General features: G+C 41.3%; 1 protein-coding gene across 5 annotated transcripts in view; it reads left to right on the forward strand.

The window, feature by feature from the left end:
* The window catches only part of PTPRZ1 (protein tyrosine phosphatase receptor type Z1), a 144,812-nt gene extending 124,981 nt beyond the window's left edge, over positions 1-19,831 (forward strand). For 2 of the 5 annotated variants that reach the window (XM_040596359.1, XM_040596361.1), the window contains exons 16-30: positions 59-79; positions 247-343; positions 1,811-1,893; positions 2,641-2,775; positions 4,067-4,201; positions 5,236-5,399; positions 7,740-7,875; positions 8,879-9,025; positions 11,131-11,224; positions 11,525-11,598; positions 12,597-12,725; positions 15,804-15,950; positions 16,242-16,384; positions 17,013-17,148; positions 18,797-19,831. In XM_040596359.1, the coding sequence (XP_040452293.1) occupies positions 59-79; positions 247-343; positions 1,811-1,893; positions 2,641-2,775; positions 4,067-4,201; positions 5,236-5,399; positions 7,740-7,875; positions 8,879-9,025; positions 11,131-11,224; positions 11,525-11,598; positions 12,597-12,725; positions 15,804-15,950; positions 16,242-16,384; positions 17,013-17,148; positions 18,797-18,937 (1,782 nt within the window). In that variant the 3' untranslated portion in view covers positions 18,938-19,831. Of the gene's footprint in view, positions 1-58; positions 80-246; positions 344-1,810; positions 1,894-2,640; positions 2,776-4,066; positions 4,202-5,235; positions 5,400-6,092; positions 6,177-7,739; positions 7,876-8,878; positions 9,026-11,130; positions 11,225-11,524; positions 11,599-12,596; positions 12,726-15,803; positions 15,951-16,241; positions 16,385-17,012; positions 17,149-18,796 lie in introns of all 5 variants that reach the window. The other 3 variants (XM_040596360.1, XM_040596362.1, XM_040596358.1) reach the window with 2 other exon arrangements.
* The last annotated feature ends 5,195 nt before the right edge of the window (positions 19,832-25,026 follow it).

Genomic DNA, 25,026 nt, shown 5'->3' on the forward strand with positions numbered 1-25,026 from the left:
TGTTCTGTGCTGTGGAATTTGATTTTTTTTACTTTTTTTGCATTCATTCCCTCATTAGACACTGAAAGAGTTTTATCAGGTAAGGAATTATTTCACTGCATATTTTTTTTTTAGCAATGAAGTAGTTGTAAAATGTCATAGATAATTGGGTGTAAGGTTGTGGTTCTTTTCATGCTGACTTACTGTATTTTAAGACATACTATGTATCTTAATACTTACTAAAGTATGACTACTTTGTTTTTTTAGGAAATCCAGAGCTGTACTGTAGATCTAGGTATTACATCAGACAGCTCTAATCACCCTGACAACAAGAATAAGAATCGATACATAAACATTGTTGCTTGTAAGTAAATGCATCACTTGGTGGTCTTAGTTATTGGTAAGAAATAATTATAGACAAGTATGGATTTATATATTATTATTAGAGGGGGAAAAAATTACCTCTACGCTGAAAGCTCTGGCTATTTTTCAGCAAAATGCTTGGTGAGGAGTAGCATGAGATTTCACATTTCTTCAAGGTAGTCCTGTGGCGTTCTGCTGCTTTGGTGAGCATGTGTTAGCAAGACATATTTGTGTCTCCTGTGATGATCCAAAGGGAGTTGGGAGATCTCATTATAATGCCATTATAAAGCCAAAGAACCTGTGTTTTGATTGCCAAAATTAATCCATCTTTTATCCATCTTTTATCTGGAATAATGAAGATTTATGCTCTCTAGGAGCTTTACAATCCCTGGATATATTTACTGTCATGTATAAATGTAAATGTACTGAGTTTATGTTGTATTGTTCCCTGCCACAGTGATAGATATTAGCCAGGACACATTTTTCCATTGCATCTCCCTCCTTCACTGTGCCAGATTTTTCTTCTCTGAAGCATATCTATGCCGTTTCATTGATCTCTCTTTGCAGCTAATGCCTCTGGGCTTTTGATCACTTTGGTGGCTTAATATATTTTTTCTTAACTCTCTAGTATTTCAGCTTTGTTCTGATAGGAAGAAGCTCTAAATTAAACATGTGTGCAGCATTCGGTGTTCCTAGAACTTAATAGAAAAAGAGACAATATCAGCCTATCTGGCAGAAGACAATGTAAACCAGCAGCAAGAAACCCAATCCACCTGCCTGAAGATACCTCTAGAGGGATGGAGAGTCAGGGATTTTCCTCTGCCATGCTGTGTTTGTACCTGATCCTACAAAAGGTGCCAACCCAGCAGCTTTTTTGTCAAAGGGCAGTGCACAAGCAGCTTAGGTAGCAAGAATTGTCCTGTGCAACTGAGTCACGTCCCTAGTCCTTATAATCAGTACAGGCTACAGAAAGCTTCAGCTCCCCCTGAGGTATCTACTGCTGAGGCTCTTCAGCTGACCAGCTTCTCCAGGGTCCCTTTGCTCTCCAGTCTCTGCTCTTTAACTTGGAATTAATGTGCCTAAACACTGGTGCATACTGTCGTTTGAGACATACCACTGTGCAGGCTTGGCAGTCGTGACAGAACTTACAGACCTGTGCCCCTCCACACGTAGCAGCTGGAGGCTGCAGGGAAATATGTCACAGTGCCTAAAATGACCCCAGGTGCTGCTGTTCAGGCAACTAGATTTTGAATCCCTTGAACCCTTGGATTCATTAGTTTATTTTACTGCAAACTAGAATTTTGAATCTGATTCATACCTAAGCACAAGATGTTTGCATGTGTGATTGTCACTGTATTAGTCTTATGTATTGTAAAAATCCATTTCAGTATTTTTTTAAAGTTTTCTTATAGCAAGAATATAATTCTTGCAGAAAACTGTGTTTATTTTCTCCCTTGTTTTGCTACAGATGATCATACTAGGGTTAAATTAGCACAGCTTGCAGAAAAGGATGGAAAACTGACTGATTACATTAATGCCAACTACGTTGATGTAAGTGCCTTTTTCTGTCTGCCAGCCTCTTCATCCGTCAGTCTTTTCTGTAAAAAAGATGCATGAAGGTGAATAGACTTGATTAAAAACAAGTATCACAATATTACAGGCTTTATTAAAAAAAACTTTACTGATCTAAGTTAAGCCTACAAAGTGAAAGCACAGGTAAAACTCCAATTCTTTCTTGAATCCATCTTGATATTGTAGCAGCTGCAGCTTAGTGAAGAGTTTTATGAAACAAAAAAAAATGTTTTGTCACATTTGAGTCATTTTAGCTTTTTGCATCTGAATGTTTGTTCTTTTGTACATTCCTGGTAAGTGGTTAATTCTTCTGTCTGAGATAATCTCATGAGAGGAAGATGCCATTTGGCTGAGAGCCTCACCAAGGTACCATATATTCAGTTTTCATTACCTAGCAATTTACATGTGAATTATCTTGATTAAATTTTTAAACCACTATCATAACAGATGTTGCATAATCACTATCATGTCAACATTCTGCCAGAACACGGGCACTTGAACATACATCCTATTTGTTGGAATTACAAACATTGACATAACAGTTGCATTCATATGTCATCTGGTACCACAGGTTTTCTGTGATTTGGATAGTGATAAATTCAAAAGTACTTAAAAGCTTTTGAGGTGCTTTAAAAATAGATACATAAAATGTCATGTACTCCTCCCAACCTCCTTTTGATTGTGGACTGTGATTTGACAAGTGTCATTTGTTATATTTCAATTTAGGGCTACAACAAGCCAAAAGCCTACATCGCAGCTCAAGGGCCACTAAAATCGACAGCAGAAGATTTCTGGAGAATGATTTGGGAACACAACGTAGAAGTTATTGTGATGATAACTAATCTTGTTGAGAAAGGAAGGGTATGAGTACTGTTGTCTATTACTTACTTCTCTGATGAAAGATCTGCCTCTAGCAGACTCCTTTCTCTCTTTCAAAAATTGGTTTAGGCATCTGTTGAGCAAAAAGCAACAGTTTGTAGTAGTTGCTTGTACTAGGATTGACTATAGAAGTAGAAAGTTGACAATTTGTAGTATGAAACTGAAGAAAACATTTGAACTCAATTGTCAACAACAGGTCTTGAAAGTGCCATGTTCTAACTACAAAAAAATTGTCTTTTACTGAAAAAAAAGACTGCTTGTATATATTTAGGACTAGCCAGGCTGTGGACCTTGTGCCACATTCTGCTAGCAATCTGCTCTCCATGAGAATTCTTTCTCAGGGGTGCCTTAGACCCTGGAAAGGAGAAGGCCATAGTTTGGGTGAATTTTTCTGGATATTCTCTGGTTGCTCCGTTAACATCTTGTGGGATCTACAGTTCCTTTCCTACTATGTGACTAGATACATGTTTGTCCAGTGAGACAAGAGGAGGTCAAACCCCATCACAGGATGTGTGTTTCTCTGGCTATGTGATGGGACTATGCATGTACCCTGGGGTCGCATGAGGAGTCATTGCATCACACTTGCCACACACGGGCAGTAGTGCCTAAAATGCATGTAAATCTTGTCATATGGCCTGTTAAGTATCTATCAGATGATACAGACACAGCGGATGCAGACGAGGGCCACACTGGGAGTACCACTTTGTTTATAATACCATGCTATAAACATGTACTTTTGCGGTACTCCTAGAGAAGGCTCTATGGCTACCCAAACAAAAGGGTGGACGTCACAGCTCTCTACTGTATATTCTGGCCACACACAAGCTCACTGCAACCCTCGCTGATCAGATACAAGTACACTCTGCCCATGCTATGAACTAACCAAAAGTCATATATGACTCTACTGACTTGAACGTATTCCTGTTTTTTCTATAGATTATGTGTTATTTCCTTTAGATTTTTAGAGTGCCCATAGAATGGCAAGTTCCACAGTATTAGAACTCTTTAACTTATAGTATGATATAACCTCTCTTTTTTTGAGTTTTCCAAATAAAAAGTACCTGTGCCCAACCATCTCTCTTTACAGCACAAAATAAACATACATTACCTGTTCTCTTGCACTGAAGCTCATGTCTATTATAAACTGGGTGTATTGAGAGTCCCTGTGTGGTTTTTTGGTTGACTGTGTTCTTAAATTTGAACATTTCAGCTTGCTAGTTTCACATTTTGTTTTCTTTCCTTTTTTCACTGTTTGTCATTTCCTTTCTAACAGAGAAAATGTGACCAGTACTGGCCTGCCGAAGGTAGTGAAGAATATGGGAACTTCTTGGTTACTCAGAAGAGTGTTCATGTACTTGCCTATTATACCGTGAGGAATTTTACTCTTAGAAACACCAAGATCAAAAAGGTTCGTGTCATCCTGAAAACATAGTTGGTCAAAAATAAAAGGCAAAAATTTTTCAGAGTATTTTTTAAGGCAGTTGGCAGCTCTTTTCTGTTGTATACGTAAAGCTGAATCCTTTAGGCCTCAGCCAGCCAAGATGCTTTTCAATGTCAGTTAATTTGACCAGATCAACAAACTGAGAAGACACTGGCCTGTAGTGCTGGTGGGATGTAGGACCATCAGGGAAAAAGAAATGATCACATTGGAGAGTTGATGTGGACTTTGCCTGCCTGGTAGACAGGATACCTTTTCAGAAAGAGAGCAGCTAGTAGAAAATTTGGTATGAATGAAATGATCCACCTCATTATCCTTATTAACGACAGGTGAATCCACACCTTGTTTTATTGTAATCAGAACCAGCATGCTGTCAGCTCAGCACTGTGTCATTAGCTACTCGGGGGGGGGCGGATTCTGAAAGCCTGATTTATTTCAGCCACCTAAATGTTAGACATCTAGTCTCTCAGACTCCCATCACGTACAGCACTTGCTGTCAAGTGATGTATTCTGCCTGTTTGAGGAACCAGTCTTTGAATGAGCTGACCTGCCCTCTGAAGGTATCCATGCCTCTGAGTTGCCATTGAGGGAGGGAGCTTAGAAAAGCAGCCTACACGAGGCTACTGCCCTCGCAGATCACTAAAGCTGGGTGAGATGAATCCTATGCTTTCTGTCCACCTAATAAAGGAACAGAGTGGCAGAAATAGCTGGTGACTTTTAAGAGCAGCTGTAATTTGTTATCCCTCCAGTGCTCTTAACCTTCTGTATGGCTTTCTAAAGGACAGTACCAGGTCATTTTTTTTCATTCAGTGGGCAAGCTGGTGGGAAGGAGCACTGGCCCTTCCTGTTCTCTTTGAAAACTGGAATATTCAGAGCTAGGCGGTGTGCTGTTAACTAAATAGCGACAGTACTCACTCAAGAGCCATCAGGTATGGAAATAAAATTATGAAGAGTTGCTGTTCAGAGGTGGGCTGCTTACATACGGAATTATTTTTCTGTTGCAGGGTTCCCAGAAAGGGAGGTCTAGTGGACGTATAGTAACTCAGTACCATTATACCCAGTGGCCTGACATGGGTGTTCCAGAATACACACTGCCCGTCCTCACCTTCGTGCGGAAGGCATCACATGCCAAGCGCCACGCTGTCGGGCCTATTGTGGTTCATTGCAGGTGTGGTTTTTACTGCCGTAAGGTTCATTCCATGATTGTTTTGCAGAAAAAAGAATTTTTCAGTGGTGGGTTAAGCATAATTTCACATTTAGCAATTCCTGATGTAATATGATTAATTTCTTAGCTGTTATTTCTGTCCTTGGTGAGGCCAACTAATCAACTGTCGGTGCCACTTCTGTAAATCTCTGTAAACAGATGCTGCTGCTCTGCACTGTGTTCTCTTTTTTTGCAAAAATGCTTTTCTTTTTACTTTTTTGCACATTTCTATACTATCTTGATTGCTTTGAGCTTACCAGATATATACACTAGAGCAATTGTTTCATTTCTGGAAATACATCGTTAGGATGGTTTTGGCTCATGCTTTCTTTGGTGCAGGGATACTCTGTAATCCTGAGAGGAGTTCTGTCCACAAAAGAAGACTGACTCTATTCCTGGCTGAACTACAACTCTGCTGTTTTTAACATTGCTCTGTGCTCTAGCAGTCGTTTGCAATGGAGGAGCATTCTGGGGAACGGTTTGAGGTCTGCATGTGCAGCAGTGTGTAGGCAGGTGTTCTGTCAGTGCTCACTAAAACTGGGCAGCTCAGGGAAAATCGGTTAAAAAGGGCTTGTAGGGCCTGGAATGACTTCACAATGCCCATGAAGGACCGGGTTATTGTAAAATATATAAGCAGGTTCTGGTTTTCCACTGTAGTACCTCACCTTTGATGGAACATTTGGAAAGAGAACCTCCTCATGAATTCTGTCCTTCTGGAGCTGACTCTGAGGAAGCCAACAGGTAAAGTCACCTCACAAATGTTGCAAATGAAGATATTTTATTTCTGGGATGATCTAATCTGACTGAAATCTGTTTTTAGCTTGGAAAATGAAAATTCCATATTTTGGTTGTTCTGCTGCTATCTTCATCCTGCCTGGTTTTGGGAAGTTGAAAATAAGAGTTTCCCCAAAATGCCAAGTCTGAGATCTATGCCAGCGGGCTGAGAGATCGGCAATACATTATAAGTCAATTAAATTGAGTCTTTAAAAGTGAACAGTGGTAGGTTGTGTGGCTTCAGTCAGACCTCTCCACTGGGTCATAGGTGTAACTCATCTCTGTCTGTAGGCAGTTGTATTCAGCTTTTAGCTCACCGGTCCCCATGCACTATGGAATTTCAAAAGAGTCATCTCATGTTCGAAATGTAACTTTTATTTATCTTTACAGGCTACATGGAGGACACAGATGACAAACTTCCTGAAACTTTTTTTAGCTATTTTTGTTTTGGTACTTTTCATGTTTTGCCTTTCATAACAACTGCAGGTGGCGTCTGGTAATCTTTATACTTTTTTGTGTCTAATAGTGTGTTAATAACCTGCAACTTTCAATTTTTTATCATGTTTATTTAGACAGTTTATTACAGCAATCTGAGCTCACACTATCAATGCTTTGCGCCACCTCTGTGGAAGAAATGAGATGACTGAATTAGCATGTACGGACTGAGCTTGGATCTGCCCGTAAGATCATGCAGATCCAGCAGTGTTTACTGTCAAGTTACGTGCCAATACACATAACATTTCCTTGTAACCTAGAGGGGAATTACAACTGATTAATTCCCATATATGATTAGATAACAGAAAATGACCTTTTGACTTTATACTCCTACCCAGATATTTTGTGAAAGAAAGAGTTGGGTTTTAAGCTTATGATATAGCTGGTTTTATGCTAAATGAGCCAGAGTTCATAACAGGAGTGAGTTTATTAACACTTTCTTCTGCATCTTCCCTATTTAAAAAGAGTTTCAACCATTGCTTGCTGTCTTAGCTGTATCAGAAGACCACTAAGCTGTTTCTTTTACAGATGTACCTTCAGCAGCTCTGCCACTTCTGGGGTTTTCTTCAGCCCGGTATCTTTGAAATCTCCTGTATCTGTAATGGGTGGCATAATGCAACTTTCTTTTTGAAGTGATGTGTGTTACAACATAAAAGAACTTGAGCACATTAACTGTGCCCAAATGCTGTCATATGCCACCCTTTCTAGGTATACTTGACAAAGTATCCTAAGGAATATCAGAAGCCTGAAAACTGCAGACCTGCAGGAGACCCCTTAGTTCCATTTCAATTGATACTTTAAAAATCATTTGAGAAAATGATCTTTAGATCTATTCTTGCACAAATAAAAAGATGAGTGGAAAAGATTTTTCTTCATAACCAGCCTTGAAGCTTTAGCAAAGTATATCATATAATAAAACAATCTGTAGAGGAACATCTTCCCTACACACCAGTTTGTTGAAAAAGCTATGTATAAGAAACGTTCTTTTCATTATTGTTTTTACTTCAGGCTCAAGACTATTTTTTTGTTTTGTAGTGCTGGTGTTGGAAGGACAGGCACATACATAGTGTTAGACAGCATGCTGCAGCAAATTCAGCATGAAGGGACAGTCAACATATTTGGATTCTTAAAACATATACGTACCCAAAGGAACTACTTGGTGCAGACTGAGGTAAGAATAAAATATATATAGTGAGAGACGGCTACAGACTATTTCTGTTTGCAGGAGGAGGGATGATACAGTCCTCTTTTTGGTGCCATCAGACAAACTGGCAACTGGTCAGCAGACTGAACTTTCCCTTTTGCTTCCCTTGTTTTTATAGAGACATCCTTCTAGGCTTGCTTAGAGCAGTGCACCTGGAAATTATCTGTCTGTGGACTCTTGTCTGTTTATTAGGGAGAACTCAGAAGAGATAAAGTCTGTATGAATAATGCTTCCTGCAGTAGCACTTTCATGGCAGGGTATACATTTTTGTCTCAGGTTTTTTTCAGGAAGGACCATTGTCAGGTGTTAAGATCCTCACTGAACCTGATCAAACAGTTGATATTAGGCAACAAAAAGTATGAAAAAAAGCTGTTTCAGACAGAAGATTATCTACAGCTGCTTTAAACTGAAGATTATATACATAGAATAGTGAAAGACCAGAATAAAACAGTAAGGACAACAGCAGGGCATTTGAAAGTCTATTTCAGGTTTCAGGAACAGGTAGTTAGATTCCTCAGTGGCTTTCAGTAGGAAAAAAAGGTAATCAACAACAGCATGGTCACTTGTTCCAAAGGATGTGAGAGAGAAAATAGAGGATAGTAGTAGGAACTGGGAGTGATCACTTTTTTGCAAGAAAGACAGGGAGAGTCACGTAACAAGCTAACTTGAAAATTTGACTCAAGGCTATGCTTTCATTTTTAGCAGTGTTCTGTGAGCATGAGATACCACAGGTGGTGGGGATTTGGTCTTATATCATACATACATTGCATGTGAAGTTCAATTATGCTTGTAAATGTGTGCTGTCACTGTGGAGGGACAGCCTTCACTATAGAGGATCCCTTTTGAGAAAATGCCTACAGCAGCACACTGTGAAGAAATACTGACCGCACCAGAAGTGGCAGCTTAGCCAGAGGTGTCCAAGGGAGTGTGTAAATAATTAGAGCTCAGATGTCTGGTTTTATTTTACTAGGAGCAATACATCTTCATCCACGATGCATTGGTTGAAGCAATACTCAGTAAAGAAACAGAAGTCCTTGAGACTCACATTCATGCCTATGTTAATGCTCTCTTGATACCTGGACCAACAGGAAAGACCAGACTGGAGAAACAATTCAAGGTGAGCTCTCCAAGGCAGTAACTCTAAAAGCTTTAATCTTGCAAGCTTGAATGACTTAAAAGTAGGTAACTCAACACAACTTTCATTAACTTCCTCTATCTAAAACTCAACTTCCGAGCCTAAATTCAAAGCAAAAATGCATGCATTCAGTTGGGACAAAATAATTATTTGCTTAATCTTAAACAAGGAATTAAAAAAAAAAAAATAACAAGAGCATGAGAAATAGGCCAGTAAGTAGATTGTGGAAAATCAAACTACATGCTTTTGCATGAAGATCCTGAAGGTGAAACAACAGTGCCCAAAGATGTCATTCTGGCAAAAATGTCATGAGCTATATTGATCAATCAATATATTCCCCTCAGTGTACAGCACTGGCTAGAGGACAGACTTGACCTCAGCAGATGAGAAGTAGAGGCTTTGGTGCTTGTGGATATGGAGATCAGTGTGTACATGCATGGGACTTTCAGTCACCCAGAGAAAAAGCAGACCCAGATGGCTAACAGAACAAAATTTATGAGAGAAACAGCTCATTGACTCATGGGGAGAATGGGAAGTCTAGCTCGCTCACTGGGTCACTTATAGTGGAAACACGGAAAATCCTATCTTGTCAAATGAATTAGAATCCAGAGAAGTAAATCACACAACTGTTTTCCAAATTATGTGGCAAAACAGAGTTTTCTCTCCCTAATTTAACATGAAATTAATATTAGAAGGTTTCTCTCTAAGGATTTTAATTCGAAGGAGGACTGTATCAGATAATGTGTATTCTTTCTCCGGTTAGCTATCGGGTCCTAAGTAAAAAACTTAAGCAGATAAGTCTGTAGATACTGTCAGTACATAGCGAGGCTATGGTCACATAGGCACAGTACCTAGTATTTCTTCAAGATAATTAACAATTCAAAGCAACAGAATGGGAACAACATACCAAAGGAATTCAGAGTTTGCTGTTGTCCTGGCTTGAATGATCTGGCAGCGTCGCACTGGTTTTTCCTAGGGAGACGTAGGGACTCTTTTATCTCAGCTATGATGTGCTTGGAGAAATAAGCATCCAATCTTTCCTGCACAGGTGAAAGAGTAAAACATAATATTTACAAACAGAATGTGTAAATATATAAAAACACAGAGCATGCAGTGCAAATTGTGGAGCCATGTAGAGCTCCAATTTCAAGAGCTTAAATATTATCAGAAGGGGACATCTCTCATTCAATTTCATTTTCCTTTGCTAGCTAAAATTATTAGAATAATAACAAAAAATTGGAGTCTTGTCTCACTGAAGAACATTTTTAGATGAAAAAAGGTTTTCTGTCTAATTCATTTTGATGGAACTTCCCTGGTTTGCTATCTGTTTTTCCAGAGCAAGTGGGTTCTAAAAGCTACACATGCCTAGCCCAAAACATCAGAGAAAAATCTTCTGAATTCTTTTGAACATTCTGATTAATCGGGTTGATTTTTCTAGCAATCAAAAATACCCCTAAAAACTAGGAAAAACCTGCTTTGCAAACTTATTTTATGCCTAAGCAGTATATATACAGCATTGTAGTGTATATATAGATAAACTCGTTCCTTCTCATACTCTTGTCTATTTGAATTGTATTAATTGAAACAAGTAAGTCAATGAGACACACAACCCCCCTCAGATCGGTCTTATTTTCCTCTTGCAGGTTTGGAGAGAAAATCAGAAAGCTCCTAACTGTGCTATCTGGAGATGCCTCCCATCAGGAGCTATACTGTCTGTATAACAGTGCAGATTTTTCTGCACAGACATTTACTATTTTCCAAAACTATTTAAAGCTGCACAGACAGCTGTGCAGGCAAAATGGAAGTGACACCAGGGTGGCAACAAGCACTGGGGGTCTGGATATAGAACAACATAAAGTGGCATTTCCTTCAAAGACGTGCTTATCAATCTAGGGCTGAGGAATCATTCGAACTGATAAAACAGTGAAGAAAGATTCTGATGACTTGCTAAGTAGTTTAGCTAGATAACTAGATACCTAAAGTTAAGAGAGAAAGCTAACCTGCAATACTTGCACCTTTGTTTAATGCAGCTAAGAAGGAAAGGCTTTTGTGCAGTTACCTGATCTTTTTTAACTTCATTGTTTCAGTTACTGAGCCAGTCTAACACACAGCAGTGTGATTATTCAACTGCACTCAAACAGTGTAACAGAGAAAAGAACCGAACTTCATCCATCATTCCTGGTAAGCTTGTTCAAATTGGCTTCTCTGGGTGGCAAAATGTTTTTGAACTGTGTGTGTCAAACCGTTAATCTTTCCTCAGCAAGAATTGAGCACATCTGCATTGGTGTGGAGCAATGTTCTGTAAAGTACTTTTAGTGAAGAAATGGCTTAAGTACTACACGTAGGAAAAGAAAACAGATGGCCAAACAGCACTTTTTCCTGACTGATGGAGCTTAATCATTGCTATGAGACATGTGAGATAATTGCTGTAATATATGAGTCATTGCAACATACATACTAGTTCATTACTTCTTTTTACAGTGGAAAGATCTAGAGTGGGTATCTCATCGCTGTCTGGTGAAGGGACGGACTACATCAACGCTTCCTATATTATGGTAAGTCAGTTAACTGTATTGATGAAAAACAATCTCCCATTGTATAGCTGTTTCAGAGCTGCCGTGTGTCTGAACGCGGGTGGCACAGTCCTGATTTTGAAAGCTCCTTTCTTCCATTGTTCACTCTGCCTGAAAGCTACTTCCCCTGGGCAGTATTATTACTATTATTAGGTTTTGAAGTTTGGTTAAGTGGATTGCATTTTAACAATCTGTAGAATCAGAAATCCCATCAGGGTTTTAAAAACTGTAATGCTAAACGCCACCTATGGAAGGATCTTTTGAGATGAACTAAAAGTGTTAGCTAAGAAGTTCGTTTTTAATGGCTGTAGTGTGGTTTGCCTTCCTATCTGCTCATCTGACAGAGCTTTTGCAACTGGCATAGCCCAAGGCATCACAGCTCATCAGCTTTCTGTTATCTTTTTCTTCCCTGGGTTTTCTTCAACTCTTCTGTACTTCATTAGCTGAGAGGGAGGAGTAAATGTTTCATAGACATTCAGGAAAGAGATGGGAAAGCTCCCTGCAGTGCTGTGTATGCATGATCCTTCATCAGGTGCATTAGTGCAAAGGAACTGTCTTTTGTGGTAAGAAGTTGATCTGGGACATCTGTACAAGAGACTGGGATTTTTGCAGATCTTTCAAGTATTCTTTTATTTGTTTCAGGTTGCCAGCTCCTCGGGAATTCTGGCTAATGCAGAACAATGTGCATGTGTGTAGGAGTTCATGTATTTTCATTCTGAGTTGGCTGTTCAAGTTTCCACTGATTTATCTTTTTTTTTTTAATCAAATTTTTTGAAGTTTCAAAAAATATTTCAGTGTAATTGAATTTATTCTTTTAATCTGAAAAATACTGCAATGGAAGTTCTATATTGTTCTATATTTGCAGGAAGACAAAGGAAGCACAAGTCTGCAATTTATTTTCTAGGCTTCTGGCTCTAGAAGCTTCCTTTAAATGTTAGTAGTTGGGTATCAATTCTGAGTCTGTTTATTTTTTTTTGCAGGGTTATTATCAAAGTAATGAATTTATTATTACCCAGCATCCCTTACTACACACTATCAAGGATTTCTGGAGAATGATATGGGACCATAATGCTCAGCTAATAGTCATGCTTCCTGACAGCCAGAATATGGTAAGTTTTGTGGCTGATTGTTACAGGTCTATCTATGAATTTTCTCAGTATTAGCATTTTGAAATATGCAGGACATGAGACAATATCTTGGATGTTGCACAAAAACGATTAAAAATTAATAATACTGTACTTAGTGTAAAATCCTCAGGTCATGTAGTGGAAATCTGAAGATCCTTTTCTGGGCAGATTGCAATTGGCATGAGAAAGTATTGGGTCATTGCTGCACAGTTACAAAAGAAGACAGACAGCAAAAGTAACTGTTAGGGAAGGTTGGCTTTTGCTCCAAGACTTTTACTTTAGTTGTGATATGGCTTCTTTCACACTTAGTAGGTCAGGGGAGAAATATGAGGTAGTTTCTCGTGCAACAGCAGCTGGCGGGACCTGGGCAAGGGCCAGAGCATGACGGGCAAGCCCCCCCCCACGACGGAAGGCGACCTAGGGAGCGCGAGCCACCAGGAGCAGTGCCACCAGGGCGGGCAAACAGGGCCTGGCATGGCAGCCAGGGCCCAGCGCAGCAGTTTGCACGGCAGGGCGCGCAGGAAGGGCGCTGGAGCCTGTGGTGTCCACCTGGCAGAAAGCCCTGGACCCTCTCAGCTCTGCACCCACCATGGCTGACGCAGCTGCCCAGGCAGAGCGCCGGTGGGACACGCAGCCACCCCGGCGCCGGGCTGCCAGCCATGCCCTGCTCCTACAGCCGTGCCAGGCGGCAGCAGTGGGCACACCTGTGGGAGGGGAGCCCAGGGAGAGGAGCACCTCCACTTAGCCACAGAGCTCTGGGAGGAGATGTGTAGGTTGAGGAGTTATCAGGGAGTGTAAGGGAGAGACAGGCTACTGGAATCACACCCCGCCTTCCCTGGGACAGGCCCAACAGGCAGGGATGGTGCATGACGGGGGGGTTCCTACCCTCTCTCCACCTGCCTGAACACAGTGACTTAAGGGCTAAGGGACAATGTCGACACGTTCCTGCCAGGTGCTGCAAGTGCACTGGGTAAAAAGCTGGCTGGATGGCCAAGCCCAAAAAGTGGTGGTGAATGGAGTTGCATCCACTTGATGGCCAGTCATAAGTGGTGTTCTCCAGAGCTCGGTACTGGGGACACTTCTGTTTAATATCTTTGTCAGTGATCTGGACAAGGGGATCAAGTGCACCCTCACTAAGTTTACAGATGACACCAAGTTGGTGGGGGAAGTGTTGATCTGCTGCAGGGCAGGAAAGCTCTGCAGGGGGATCTGGGCAGGCTGGACCGATGGGCCAAGGCCAATTGTGTAAGATTCAACAAGGAGAAGTGCCAGATCCTGCACTTGGGTCACAACAACCCCATGCAACGTGACAGGCTTGGGTAAAAGGACCTGGGGGTGCTGGTTAATGGCTGGCTGAACATGAGCCAGCAGTGTGCCCAGGTGGCCAAGAAGGCCAACAGCATCCGGGCTTGTATCAGAGATAGTGTGGCCAGCAGGACCACGGAAGAGATTGTCTCCTGTACTGGGCACTGGTGATGCCGCACCTCAAACCCTGTGTTCAGCTCTGGGCCCCTCACTGCAAGAGGGACACAGAGGGGCTGCAGCGTGTCCAGAGATGGGCAACGGGGCTGGGGAAGGGTCTGGAGCACAAGTCTTGTGAGGAGCAGCTGAGGGAACTGGGGGTGTTTAGCCTGGAGGCTCAGGAGGGACCTTATCATTCTCTACAACTACCTGAAAGGAGGTTGTAGCCGGGTAGGTGTCTGTCTCTTCTCCCAAGTAGCAAGTGACGGAATGAGAGGAAATGTCCTCAAGTTGCGCCAGGGGAGGTTTAACTGGATAGTAGGAAAACATTCTTACTGAAAGGGTGTTGAAGCACTGGAACAGGCTGCCCAGGGAGGTGGTGGAATCACCATCCCTGGAGGTATTTTAGTGATGGACATGGCAGTGCTGGGTTAACAGTTGGACTCGATGACCTTAAAGGTCTTTTCCAACCTAAACAATTCTGTGATTCTGTGATTTTCTTGCTTATACAAACAAATGTTTACCAGGGATTTAACTGACTCCTAAACAGCAAAGGAGGCTAGCATGTTCATCCTGCATGTGTAATTTAATAACAAATGAATATGTTTTTCAGTTATTAGAAGCACAGGAATATCTGAGAACTTTTAGGCTGGTACTTAGAGAAATTTTGAGGTGTGAGAGCGCATCATTTTTGGTAATGAGTTTGGAAGAAAACCATGCAAATGCTTTAGAGAGTTTTGCATGATTGGAAAAACATGTACAACCAAGACAGTATTTGTTTTTTTCTTGTCATCAAATGTTTTGTGAATGTTACACTAACTATAAAACAGATTTTTTAAGTTAGCCGTTTTAATAAGGGAGGGTTTTTTGCCCGGAGATGCTTGTTCATTATGAATCCAGTAAGAAAGGCATGCAGACTCTCTAAAGTACTTGCTTTATTAGAGCTAACACCATAAAGGAGAGGGTAGTCCAGATGATCTTACATCCCATTAGATAGATGCTGGGAACCTCGAGTTGTGCAGCACTGAATGGTTCTCTGATCAAGGTACATCACACCGTGCGGCTCCTGTCCATGGAAGGGTTACCCACATTTTGATCATTCAAACCATCGCAGGATTTTCTTAAAACAACTCTGTTCATCATTTCTGCTGTCAAACAGAAAGGATGTTCTCATGAGGACATCTTCCTGTACTTTTAGAGAATCCCGAGCCACGTGTACAGAGTGGGAGCTGCCTGCAGCTCCTATCTTACTATCTGCCCGCTGAGTTTATCCTGTGGCCACAGGCTGTGGGCAGCCCAACACACCCCGAAGGCCAGGCTGGACAGGTGGCACAGTGCAGCACGGCACGTGTTGACTGTTATGTGGGTTGGTATCTCCACAGGGTAGAGTGGTCTTCTGCTCAGTATCACTACAGAAGTGTCTGAAAATCATCACTTGTGATGTCTGTAACCCTCCTGAAATCTTGATTTGTCGGTTTCGATCTAGCTGGCTGCATTAATTACATACATGATGCATTGTTTGTTATGTTATATTAACTTTTATTTTAAGAGCTCAGCATTACTTACTTTTATGGCTTCTTTTTTTTTTTTTTCCTGGAGGCTGAAGATGAATTTGTATACTGGCCAAACAAAGATGAGCCTATAAATTGTGAGAGTTTCAAAGTGACTATGATTGCTGAAGAGCAGAAGTGTCTGTCCAATGAGGAGAAGCTCATAATCCAAGACTTTATTTTAGAAGCTACACAGGTAACACTATCATAAACATGTAACTCAGGGACTTGATTTGCTAAAGGTAATGCCTACATTTTGTTACATTTTCTATGGTCTATGAGTGATAAAATTCCCTGCCCTTGAAACACCCAGGGAGGGAGTAACCTCTGTAGGTAACATGGTGACATGGGGAACAGGGTAGTCCAACCTCCACTGCAGTAGGATGCTGTATCTGGAGACTGGAGCTGGACTGGAACAGAGTTAAGGATAAGAATAAGGACAGTCAATCTTTTACCAAATTGATTTATGTTGTTTTCACTCCTTTAGGATGACTATGTACTTGAAGTGAGGCATTTTCAGTGTCCAAAATGGCCAAATCCTGATAGTCCTATTAGTAAAACTTTTGAACTGATCAGCATCATCAAAGAGGAAACTTCCAACCGTGATGGACCTATGATTGTACATGATGAGTAAGAACTGCAGCTTTCAGTTTGTTCTGATGTTTTTCTGTAGAACCATCCTTTCATCTCATTTAGGGTGAAAGTCACTGAAACAAGGCACAAAGTATGCACCTAACAGTAGTGTTGTGGCTTCTGTTTTAGCCGCTTCAGCAGGAGAAACACTTTTATCACATTTCAGTGTTCCCTTTTCAATTCTTTCATTTTGATACTCTGCATGATTGTCGAGGAGGGCACTGGAGAGGAAATCAATCAAGGCTTCATTGTTTATTATTGAAATAAGTAAGACTATTTAGATGAGGCAGCTTATCCTTCTCCAGCTGTTTAACAATGGGCCAAAATATTGACACGTTGGATTACAGAAGTACCTGAGGCCTTCATTTGGTTTGTTGAGGATTGTAGGGGCTGGCTTTTAAAGTTGTAGTGAGGTACTATGAAGGTTGTGTAAGGCACTGCTGGGCAGGCCTGCTTCAGAAAGTGTAAAGATCACATGACAGAAATTCATATTATCAGTTTGTCCTGCATTTTCTATTTTCTCCAGCTGTAGAAACTTGATCCAGTTTCTAGACACTTTTTTTTTTTTTTTGTCTTTTGTGTTCTGTTTGGTTTTTGTTTGTTTTGGTTTTTTTACTTTACAAAGGCATGGAGGGGTGACAGCAGGCACTTTCTGTGCATTAACAACTTTGATGCATCAACTGGAAAATGAGAATTCAGTCGATGTTTACCAGGTAGCGAAGATGATAAATTTGATGAGGCCTGGAGTCTTTACAGACATTGTAAGTAATAAGCAAAATGCATGCTTTTTTTTTTTCCCCTATGTATGAAATTATTAGCATGCTTAGATCTTAGGGCAACATTACTGAATGACTGGCATCTTAATTTATGCAGGAGTTAATGAAAACTGTCTTCCAGAGGTGCTGTAGTGGACCTGCTGCTTATTCCAAAACAAAAGTATCTCCCATGAAAACCTGTTATGGGGTTATCAAGTTGTCATATTCAAAATGTGTGGAGCTGCCACCATCATCATAAAATCTGTGCTGTCATATAAATGAAGGTTTTAGTTCAGCAGGAGTAAATTTGTAGTCCAAGTAGACCGTGAAGTAGTTACCCTAGTTTTCCATTTCATTTTTCTTTGATCTTTCATGATCCATTGGATGGTCACTTGACACCATTGTCACTGTGCTTACTGAAAGAAAAATACATTAAAAATGTAACAAATGAGAATTACTTCCTAAATCAGTGTCCTACAAATGAAAAGGTATCACAAATTAAAAACTATAAACCCTGCTCCTTTGGTCATACCACCAGAAATATGACTGCTGCAGAACCATGATGAGTGTAATAAGGAGACCACCTTAAGAGTGAAACATGAGGGTTGGCATTATCACATTTTTGACAGCAAAACCAGGACACGACACAGGATTGACAGATGTGTCCACCCCTTGCCCTGCCCAGCTAGCCCAGACTGAGGAGTCTGGTGGACAATGGAGTGAAAATGGGAACTCTTCCCACCTCAGCAGGACTATCAGGACCTTCACTCCTTTTGTCCCAGGAGCCTCCAGCAAATACCTGAACCCTTTATCTCACATTTCCAGTTTGCCATCCTCCTACCACAGATTTCCAAATCTGTTGCTCTTTCTACCCCGTATCTCTTAGTCCAGCCTAATAGTCCAGACCCCAAACCCCACTGTGTTAAGTCTTACTGCACTTCACTCCTTCCATCACAGAAATTTATCCTCATATATCCAGCTTAGAACCCCACATATTCCTCTGCCCTTTCAGAGCATCCGCTGTTACCCAATGCAGTGCAGCCTTCACTGTGCCGGCTCTCCCCGCACAGAGCATCCCGCTGTCCCCTCCTTTCCAGCCCACACCGCAGTCTAGCGGGCTTCTGGCACTCCCCACTGAGACCCTCCACTCCCTCTAGGCAGTAGCCTCCTCACTGAACCTTCCCACAAGGTCTTGTCTCTTCTTCCTACCTCCTCTCCCTGGCAGGATCTTCAAAAACAGTACCTGCAAGTACTAAAAAAGAAAAAACAAAAAACACAAACACAAAAAAACTTGCTTGGATAGAATTCAGAGGACAAAAAAGGAAAACGTATTCAAGGGGGGAAAAGCCAACAAACAGTAGCCCAACCCCCTTCAGTCAGTGGGAACTTTGCAACTGACTTTAACAAGGATCGGATCCAGCACACAGTATTTCTTCTAATAGTTTTCTCCTCTACCTATACTGTGTTCCTTTATGTTGTGCTTTATATTGTGTACAGGGGGAGCCATTAGTCAGAAAATTAATAAAGCTGCTGAGTAACACAATAAATTATGGAGCACAGTACATTAACAGACTGACACATGAGCTGTTAATTAATTTTGAATAACGGTGTTATTTCTGACAACACGCTGACTGTGGGCTCTCTTCTTCTGCAGGAGCAGTACCAGTTTCTGTACAAAGCTATTCTCAGCCTTGTCAGCACAAGGCAGGAAGAAAACCCTTCAGCATCTATGGACAGTAATGGCTCAGCTTTACCCGATGGAAATGCAGCTGAAAGTTTAGAATCTTTGGTTTAATTAACACATCAAATTAAACACACACATACCTACACCACACCGGTCACACCTGGAGTTTACCATTATTCTTTTCAGTTTTATGCTTTGTGGGGGAAAGAATCTGTCCAGTGAATACATATATATAATCAGATCCCAACCACTGCTCAAACAAACAGTCATTTCTGTTACCTGTTACTTTACTGTGGAACTTTTATCATTAACAATGTGTGCCTTTTCTTGAAAAATTTCTTGTAATATGTTGTTACGTCTGGACTAACTTGATTGACTTTTACAGTGTTTCTAAGAATTGAATTGTGGTATGTTTTTTCAGTATTAGTTTCTGATTTATCTGGCTTTACTTTTAACTTAAAATTATCATATTTATAGATGATAGGGAATTCTCAATTACAAACATGTCATGGGTTTAGTATTTGGTTTATTTGCTGTATTTATAACAATTTACATTTGCTAGAAATATAACTTTTAATATAGTAGAATGTAAATAAAATACTGTTCTCCATAACATTCAACATTTTAAGACTTCAATTAGACATTTAGAATCGTAATCTGATACTTACTGTAAATACTGCTACTTCTGTAGTGATCCATGGACCAAATTTATATTTATAATTGTAGATTTTTATATTTTACTACAGAGTCAGTTTTCTAGTTCTGTGTAATTGCCTTGTTAAAATGATGTAGTCCAGTATGTTTTTATTTTAACAAAGTCTTCTGATATATAATTGTGCATCTTAAGCAATTAACCTTCATATAGCTGCATGTGATTTTAACTTTTTGTGGGAAATAGAAATCATTTGTTTTGAAATGAGAAGTTTTTATGAGAATAACACCTGTACTTGGCATTGTTAAATTGTTTTTACCTATGACATTGCAAAAATAAATATAAATATTCCAGTCTGTGCTTAGCAGTCTTCCATGTCCAGTAAACAGTCGTCACTGTCCTGTGGAGAGCTTTTACTCACAAGGATACGGATTCAAGGCTGACCTGCAGACAGCCGCTCTTCCTGCGGAATCTACAAGTTCAGAAGACAGTTTTGGAAAACTTTTGTTATTTAATCTCTGCTCCATTTCCACCTGTGCCATAGTGTCCATGTTATCTCTGGTTTTAGCCTCTCCTTGCCTATCTCCCAGTCTGGTCGCCCACAGGCTAACGGGCTCGCCCAGGCCTCCAAATTGCCTTAATTGCCCCCTCACAAGACTTCTCCATGCTGGCTTTGCTTCATTCCACTGCGGAGCTCTTTGCTGCTTCCTTTGGCAAAGCAAAAGCCAAACTCTGAGATGCCATGAGTCAAGGACTCTCTGCAAGAACAAAAGCACCTTGGCCGCTGTAGAGGAATGAAGCTGGGTTAGTTATCGTTGATAACATACAGCTGTGGGCTGGCTTCAGGGGCGGGGGTTGGCTGATGTAGATAAGGTGCAGCTGTGGCTGGTTCTGTTAAGGGGTTGGGCAGCCGGTGAAGAGAGAGCAGCCGAGGAAGAGAGAGGAGGAAGAAGCAGAGAGTGAGTGTGCCCTGTGTGAGGAGGGACAAGGAGAAGGTGGCAGAGGGACTGGCATGAAGAGTATCATGGTATGTGATGGTAAAAGACCTTGTTGCAGCTGGCTAGCTTGGAGAGTGCTGCAACAGGCCACTGTTATTTTTCTGTAACCTTCTGAACTGATTGTGTTGAAGGCTGCCACACTGAGGAGGGTGGAGGACCTTGGAGCAGAATAGATCTTGGTTTAAAACTGACACAGGCTGTGAGAATTAACTATTTTCTCACTTTGGTACATTCAGTTGCTATGTAGAAATCTTGAGAGCAGAGATACTGTTCTGGACTAGAATGCCACAGAAACTAATGGACATGATCTTAAATGAAAATTAAGGGTAGGAGAAGATGGATCTGATGTGGGCTTGGAGATTTTAGTCAACTGCTTCATAAAGCAAGGATGTGTGAGGGATCTTGGTGTGTCAAGCAGATAGATCTAAATCCCTTCAGCAGTGTGGGCTTGAGAATAGGTGGAGCTGAAACAAAGCCAAAATAAATCTAGGTTTAGAGGAATCTAAAAAGTAGAAACTTCAAAAAAAATCCTCATACTGTTGATACATGAAATGGGTGTGAATGTGCTAGACCAAGAGACAGAATGGTATGGAAAGACAGAATAGCTAGAAGTAAAGCAGATTTTTTTCCTGCTGTTGTCCTCTTTTAAAAAATGATCATGTAGGCAACGTAATCAAAACAATGCAATGTATGGTTTGTTTTGTAAAACTGTGTTAACATGTTCATGCGCTTGAATTCCCTTTTGCACTTGAACACTTGTTACAACGGCAGCTTCGCAGTCCCTGAGGTTACGGAGTGGCTGGATCCACGGGGCTCGGGGCCCTGGGGTTTTCCCTTCCCTGCCCACCAGTGCCGAATGCAGGATCATTCTTCTGTCTCAGCCCGACTCCCCTTTGCGGGTCCAGCCAGGGACCACAGGGAGATGACACACAGATAGAGACACACGCACAGATTCATCACACAAAGAACGGGATTTAAGAAGGCGGCAGGACAGAGGGCAGCGCTCAGGCACAGGGCGCGGAAGGGCCAGGGTGCTGCCCAGCAGCCGGCTTACCGGCAGGCAGCCCCTTCTACCCCTCTTCTCTCCATTTTCCCTATCCACCTTGGTCCCTACGTTTCTCCACCCTGGTCTTCCCATCTCTTTGCAGATAAAACATCCTAATTACTTTTCCTTCAGTGGCCTCAGTTTTGTTGCAGCCGTACCCAAATACGAAACCTCTGGTGCTGACACTTGGATCATCTCAGCCATGCATGGCATTAACAGTTACCTGGGCATTTCTGGCCTTGCAAGCTTTTCATTCCAAAAGGTCTCCACCATTCTGGCCTCCCCTCACAAAACTCCCCATGAACGGCCTGTGAAAGGCAGCCAGGCGTCATGGCACCCTCTGTAGCATCTCTCAGCTGCTCACTCTCGCTCTCTCCAGCAGCTTCCCCTCTTGTCCGTCCCTAGCAGTTCCTCAGGACCTGAAAGCAGGCAGCTCAGCCTCGGGCCAGGGGTGCCAGCCATGTGCCTGCAGGTACTAGCACTTTCCTCTCTAGTTCGAAGCCATAACTAGTTGATTGAATAATTCAGAAATGAGGGAAGCTACTTCTTGCAGCCAAGACATCTTTATTCAGGTTTTCCACCTCCCCCCACCCCCCCCCCAGCCCATGGTCTTTGTCATACCTGCGTATTTGCAAACTCTCAAATCTGGGAAGAACAGGACTGAGATACAACATCTGAGTCCAAGCCAATGTCCGATGTATCCCTAGCAAAGTTAAATGCCTTTGAAGAATAGGATCTAGATGATAATTTTTTCATATTATATTTGTGTTGTTTTGGGGGTGACGAGTTACGAAGCTACAGGTGAACTCACTGTCCCAAATGATGCACATTTTTGTAACGCTGTTGAGTTACACATACACATTCTTCACAGCTTTGATGCACAAAGTTGGTGTATACAAAGGTGTGTTAGAGTTGCTCTTTCAGGAAAGGATTACGTGGGGTTTTTTGGAGGGTTTCTTATTACTTCCTCTAAAGAACTCAAGTTGACCAACAACCTCCATTTGCATATCTAGGCTAACAAGGACAGCATATAATTCCTCCCTTCTCATTCCAAAAATATAGAAACGTATTTCCTTTCTTAATATGTATGAGAGAGGTAAATTGTGATCTTATGGCCATTTGCAAACCATATTCCATAATCTTCACAGCATATACTTTGGCACTTCATCACGTTAACACACAAGAGAAACTATAATGCTCATGCTATTTCTCCAGCCTTTTCTTTAGGGAAACTGGCTTCTAGCCTCACACAACTTCAAGCTTTTTATTTTGATATCTTCTGTTAGCGTATTTACAGTTTCATATAATTCTATATACAAAGCCTTTTTCAGGCCAATTAATTCTACTATGTTTTTCAAGTCTCTGTGGACCAAAAGTGGAAAAGGAATCTTCCGTTCTAAAATCCCATCTTGATATAACTGTTCCTTTCAACCTAAATGTTTTGCAGACATTTCAAAATGATAATCCAAAGAATCAGCTGTCATTCAAGGTTTCTTCTAGAGATGTTTGTAATCACATTCATCATCTTAGCATGCTGACAAGTTGTTTAAAACATAAGTGCTTAGGATAATCTCTTTACTCACACATATTGGTTCTGATCTAGAAAAAAATAAGAATCATAAAAAAAATCTTCTGTAATCTTCAGCCGTGATGGATTACAGATTTTAATAAATGCGTGTCAGTTCCTTTCTCAGACAAAGGCCATATTCTAATTAATTTTTTCTTGTAATCCAAGCTACAGACTCAAAAGACATATAGCCTGCCCTTTCAAACTGGGTCAAGTGTGGAAAAGATGTCCTGTATCTCCTGCAAGAAGTAGGGTATTAATAAACAATGTCAGTTTAAGATATTTTTTTTTTACAAAGCTGTAAGTCACGCGTGCCAAGGAAAACTTGATTAGTGAGCTTCCTGAGAAATCACAGGCGAGTAGGGAGTTAAAAAGAAAAGTAATTTCCCAACATCACCAACTTTTCAGTGATTGTGGTGTTGAGATTTAATACCTATGGAAAAGCTTTACGAAAGTCAGTAATGATGCATAGATGTCGAGCTCGTAGTTGTCAGTACAACAGTGTATTAGCTAAAGACCTTAGCATGGACTTTGAAAATCAGTTGACTAAACTGGCTGGCAACGTTTCACCACAGTGCTTTACCTGGCACAGTTCATTGTGATGTCCTAGGGTAACATGTAATTTCAGATGGCTTGACATTTCCTGTGGTAAATGCTTACTTCAGCGTGAGTTTAGCGAAGTTAAACTCGTTTCTCTCCCTAATTGTTCTGAAGCATAAGCAAAGCAGGGCTGGGGAGGAGGAGAGCAATACTGGCTTGTTGAGGCTAAAACCAGAGACCCAAGTACCACGGCAAGCCTGAGGCATCCTAGGTTACAGTCTTGGCTTTCACTGCTTCCCTGCAGCAAGGCCAAGGTCCAGCCATCTGTTGCTGTTTCACAGGTTTGTGCCTTGGTGGATTAGGGACTTCCACAGGGATAAGTGGGAAGAGAAGTCTGTCTTAGGGCATTTAGGCACATTACCTCAGATTCCCCTGTTTCCAAATTGCATTCTCTCCTTTCAAAGCCAAAAAAAAGCAAGGGGGGGGGGGGGGGGGGGAACCCTTCTGGCTTATTATGGAATTAATGATCTTGTTTCAGGACAGTCACAACCTGTACACTATAACTTAGTCAGTGTATTTGATTGAGATGGTGTGATGTGCCTTGATAAATTCTCTGGACATTCAAAACTGAATTTCTCCCCCCCACACACCCCCTTCCCATCTTGTTAGCTTTCCAGCTTAATCGCAACCACTGTAAAACATATTCTTTTGCCCTGAACTATTGTACTATGAGTTTACACCCTTTGTCTGGCAGCCACACTTTTGTGCTCCAGTCCCTGAAAGGGATGCAGTTCTTGTCTATAGGAATATCCAGGGCTCAAACAGCATGAAACACTGAGTCGAGAAAGGCAGTCTTTGAGTGTAACAGGACTCAAGCAGCTCCATCTCGGAAAAAAAAATGGGGTATTAGCTGTCATGGAGAGCAGACACTAGAATAAATTTCAAAATGAAAAAATGAGAGAGAGAGACAGTGACAAACAATCTGTTCCTTGCAGCCTGATCCGAACACACAGCTAAAGAGCCTTTCAACCCAGGCAGTGACAGCAGAAACCAAACCACGTATTCAGCCGAGCAAGGCCCTCAAGCCGAGACAGGCAGTGAGACACAAGCTTTCATGGGCATGGGGAGACATCATACATCTATTGTTCTGTAGCTTTCCACTTAAGCAGTCACCCTTGTGCCCAAGCACAAAACGTGCTAAAAAAATTGTAGCTGGAGATGGTGTCTAGATACAGACATAGATACCTATGTAAATATACAGATGGGTGTTAGATGTGGATGCTTAAACAATCCTTGCAGTCTTCTCTTGTGAGTCTGGCAAGAAGCATGGAGAGGTGTTTCATGTACGTAGGTGTAGACACCCTTTCAATGTAACCATCTATGTAAAAAAACACATCC

This window comes from Falco naumanni, chromosome 5 (assembly GCF_017639655.2).
Source record: "Falco naumanni isolate bFalNau1 chromosome 5, bFalNau1.pat, whole genome shotgun sequence".
NCBI classification, from domain to species: Eukaryota; Metazoa; Chordata; class Aves; order Falconiformes; family Falconidae; genus Falco; species Falco naumanni.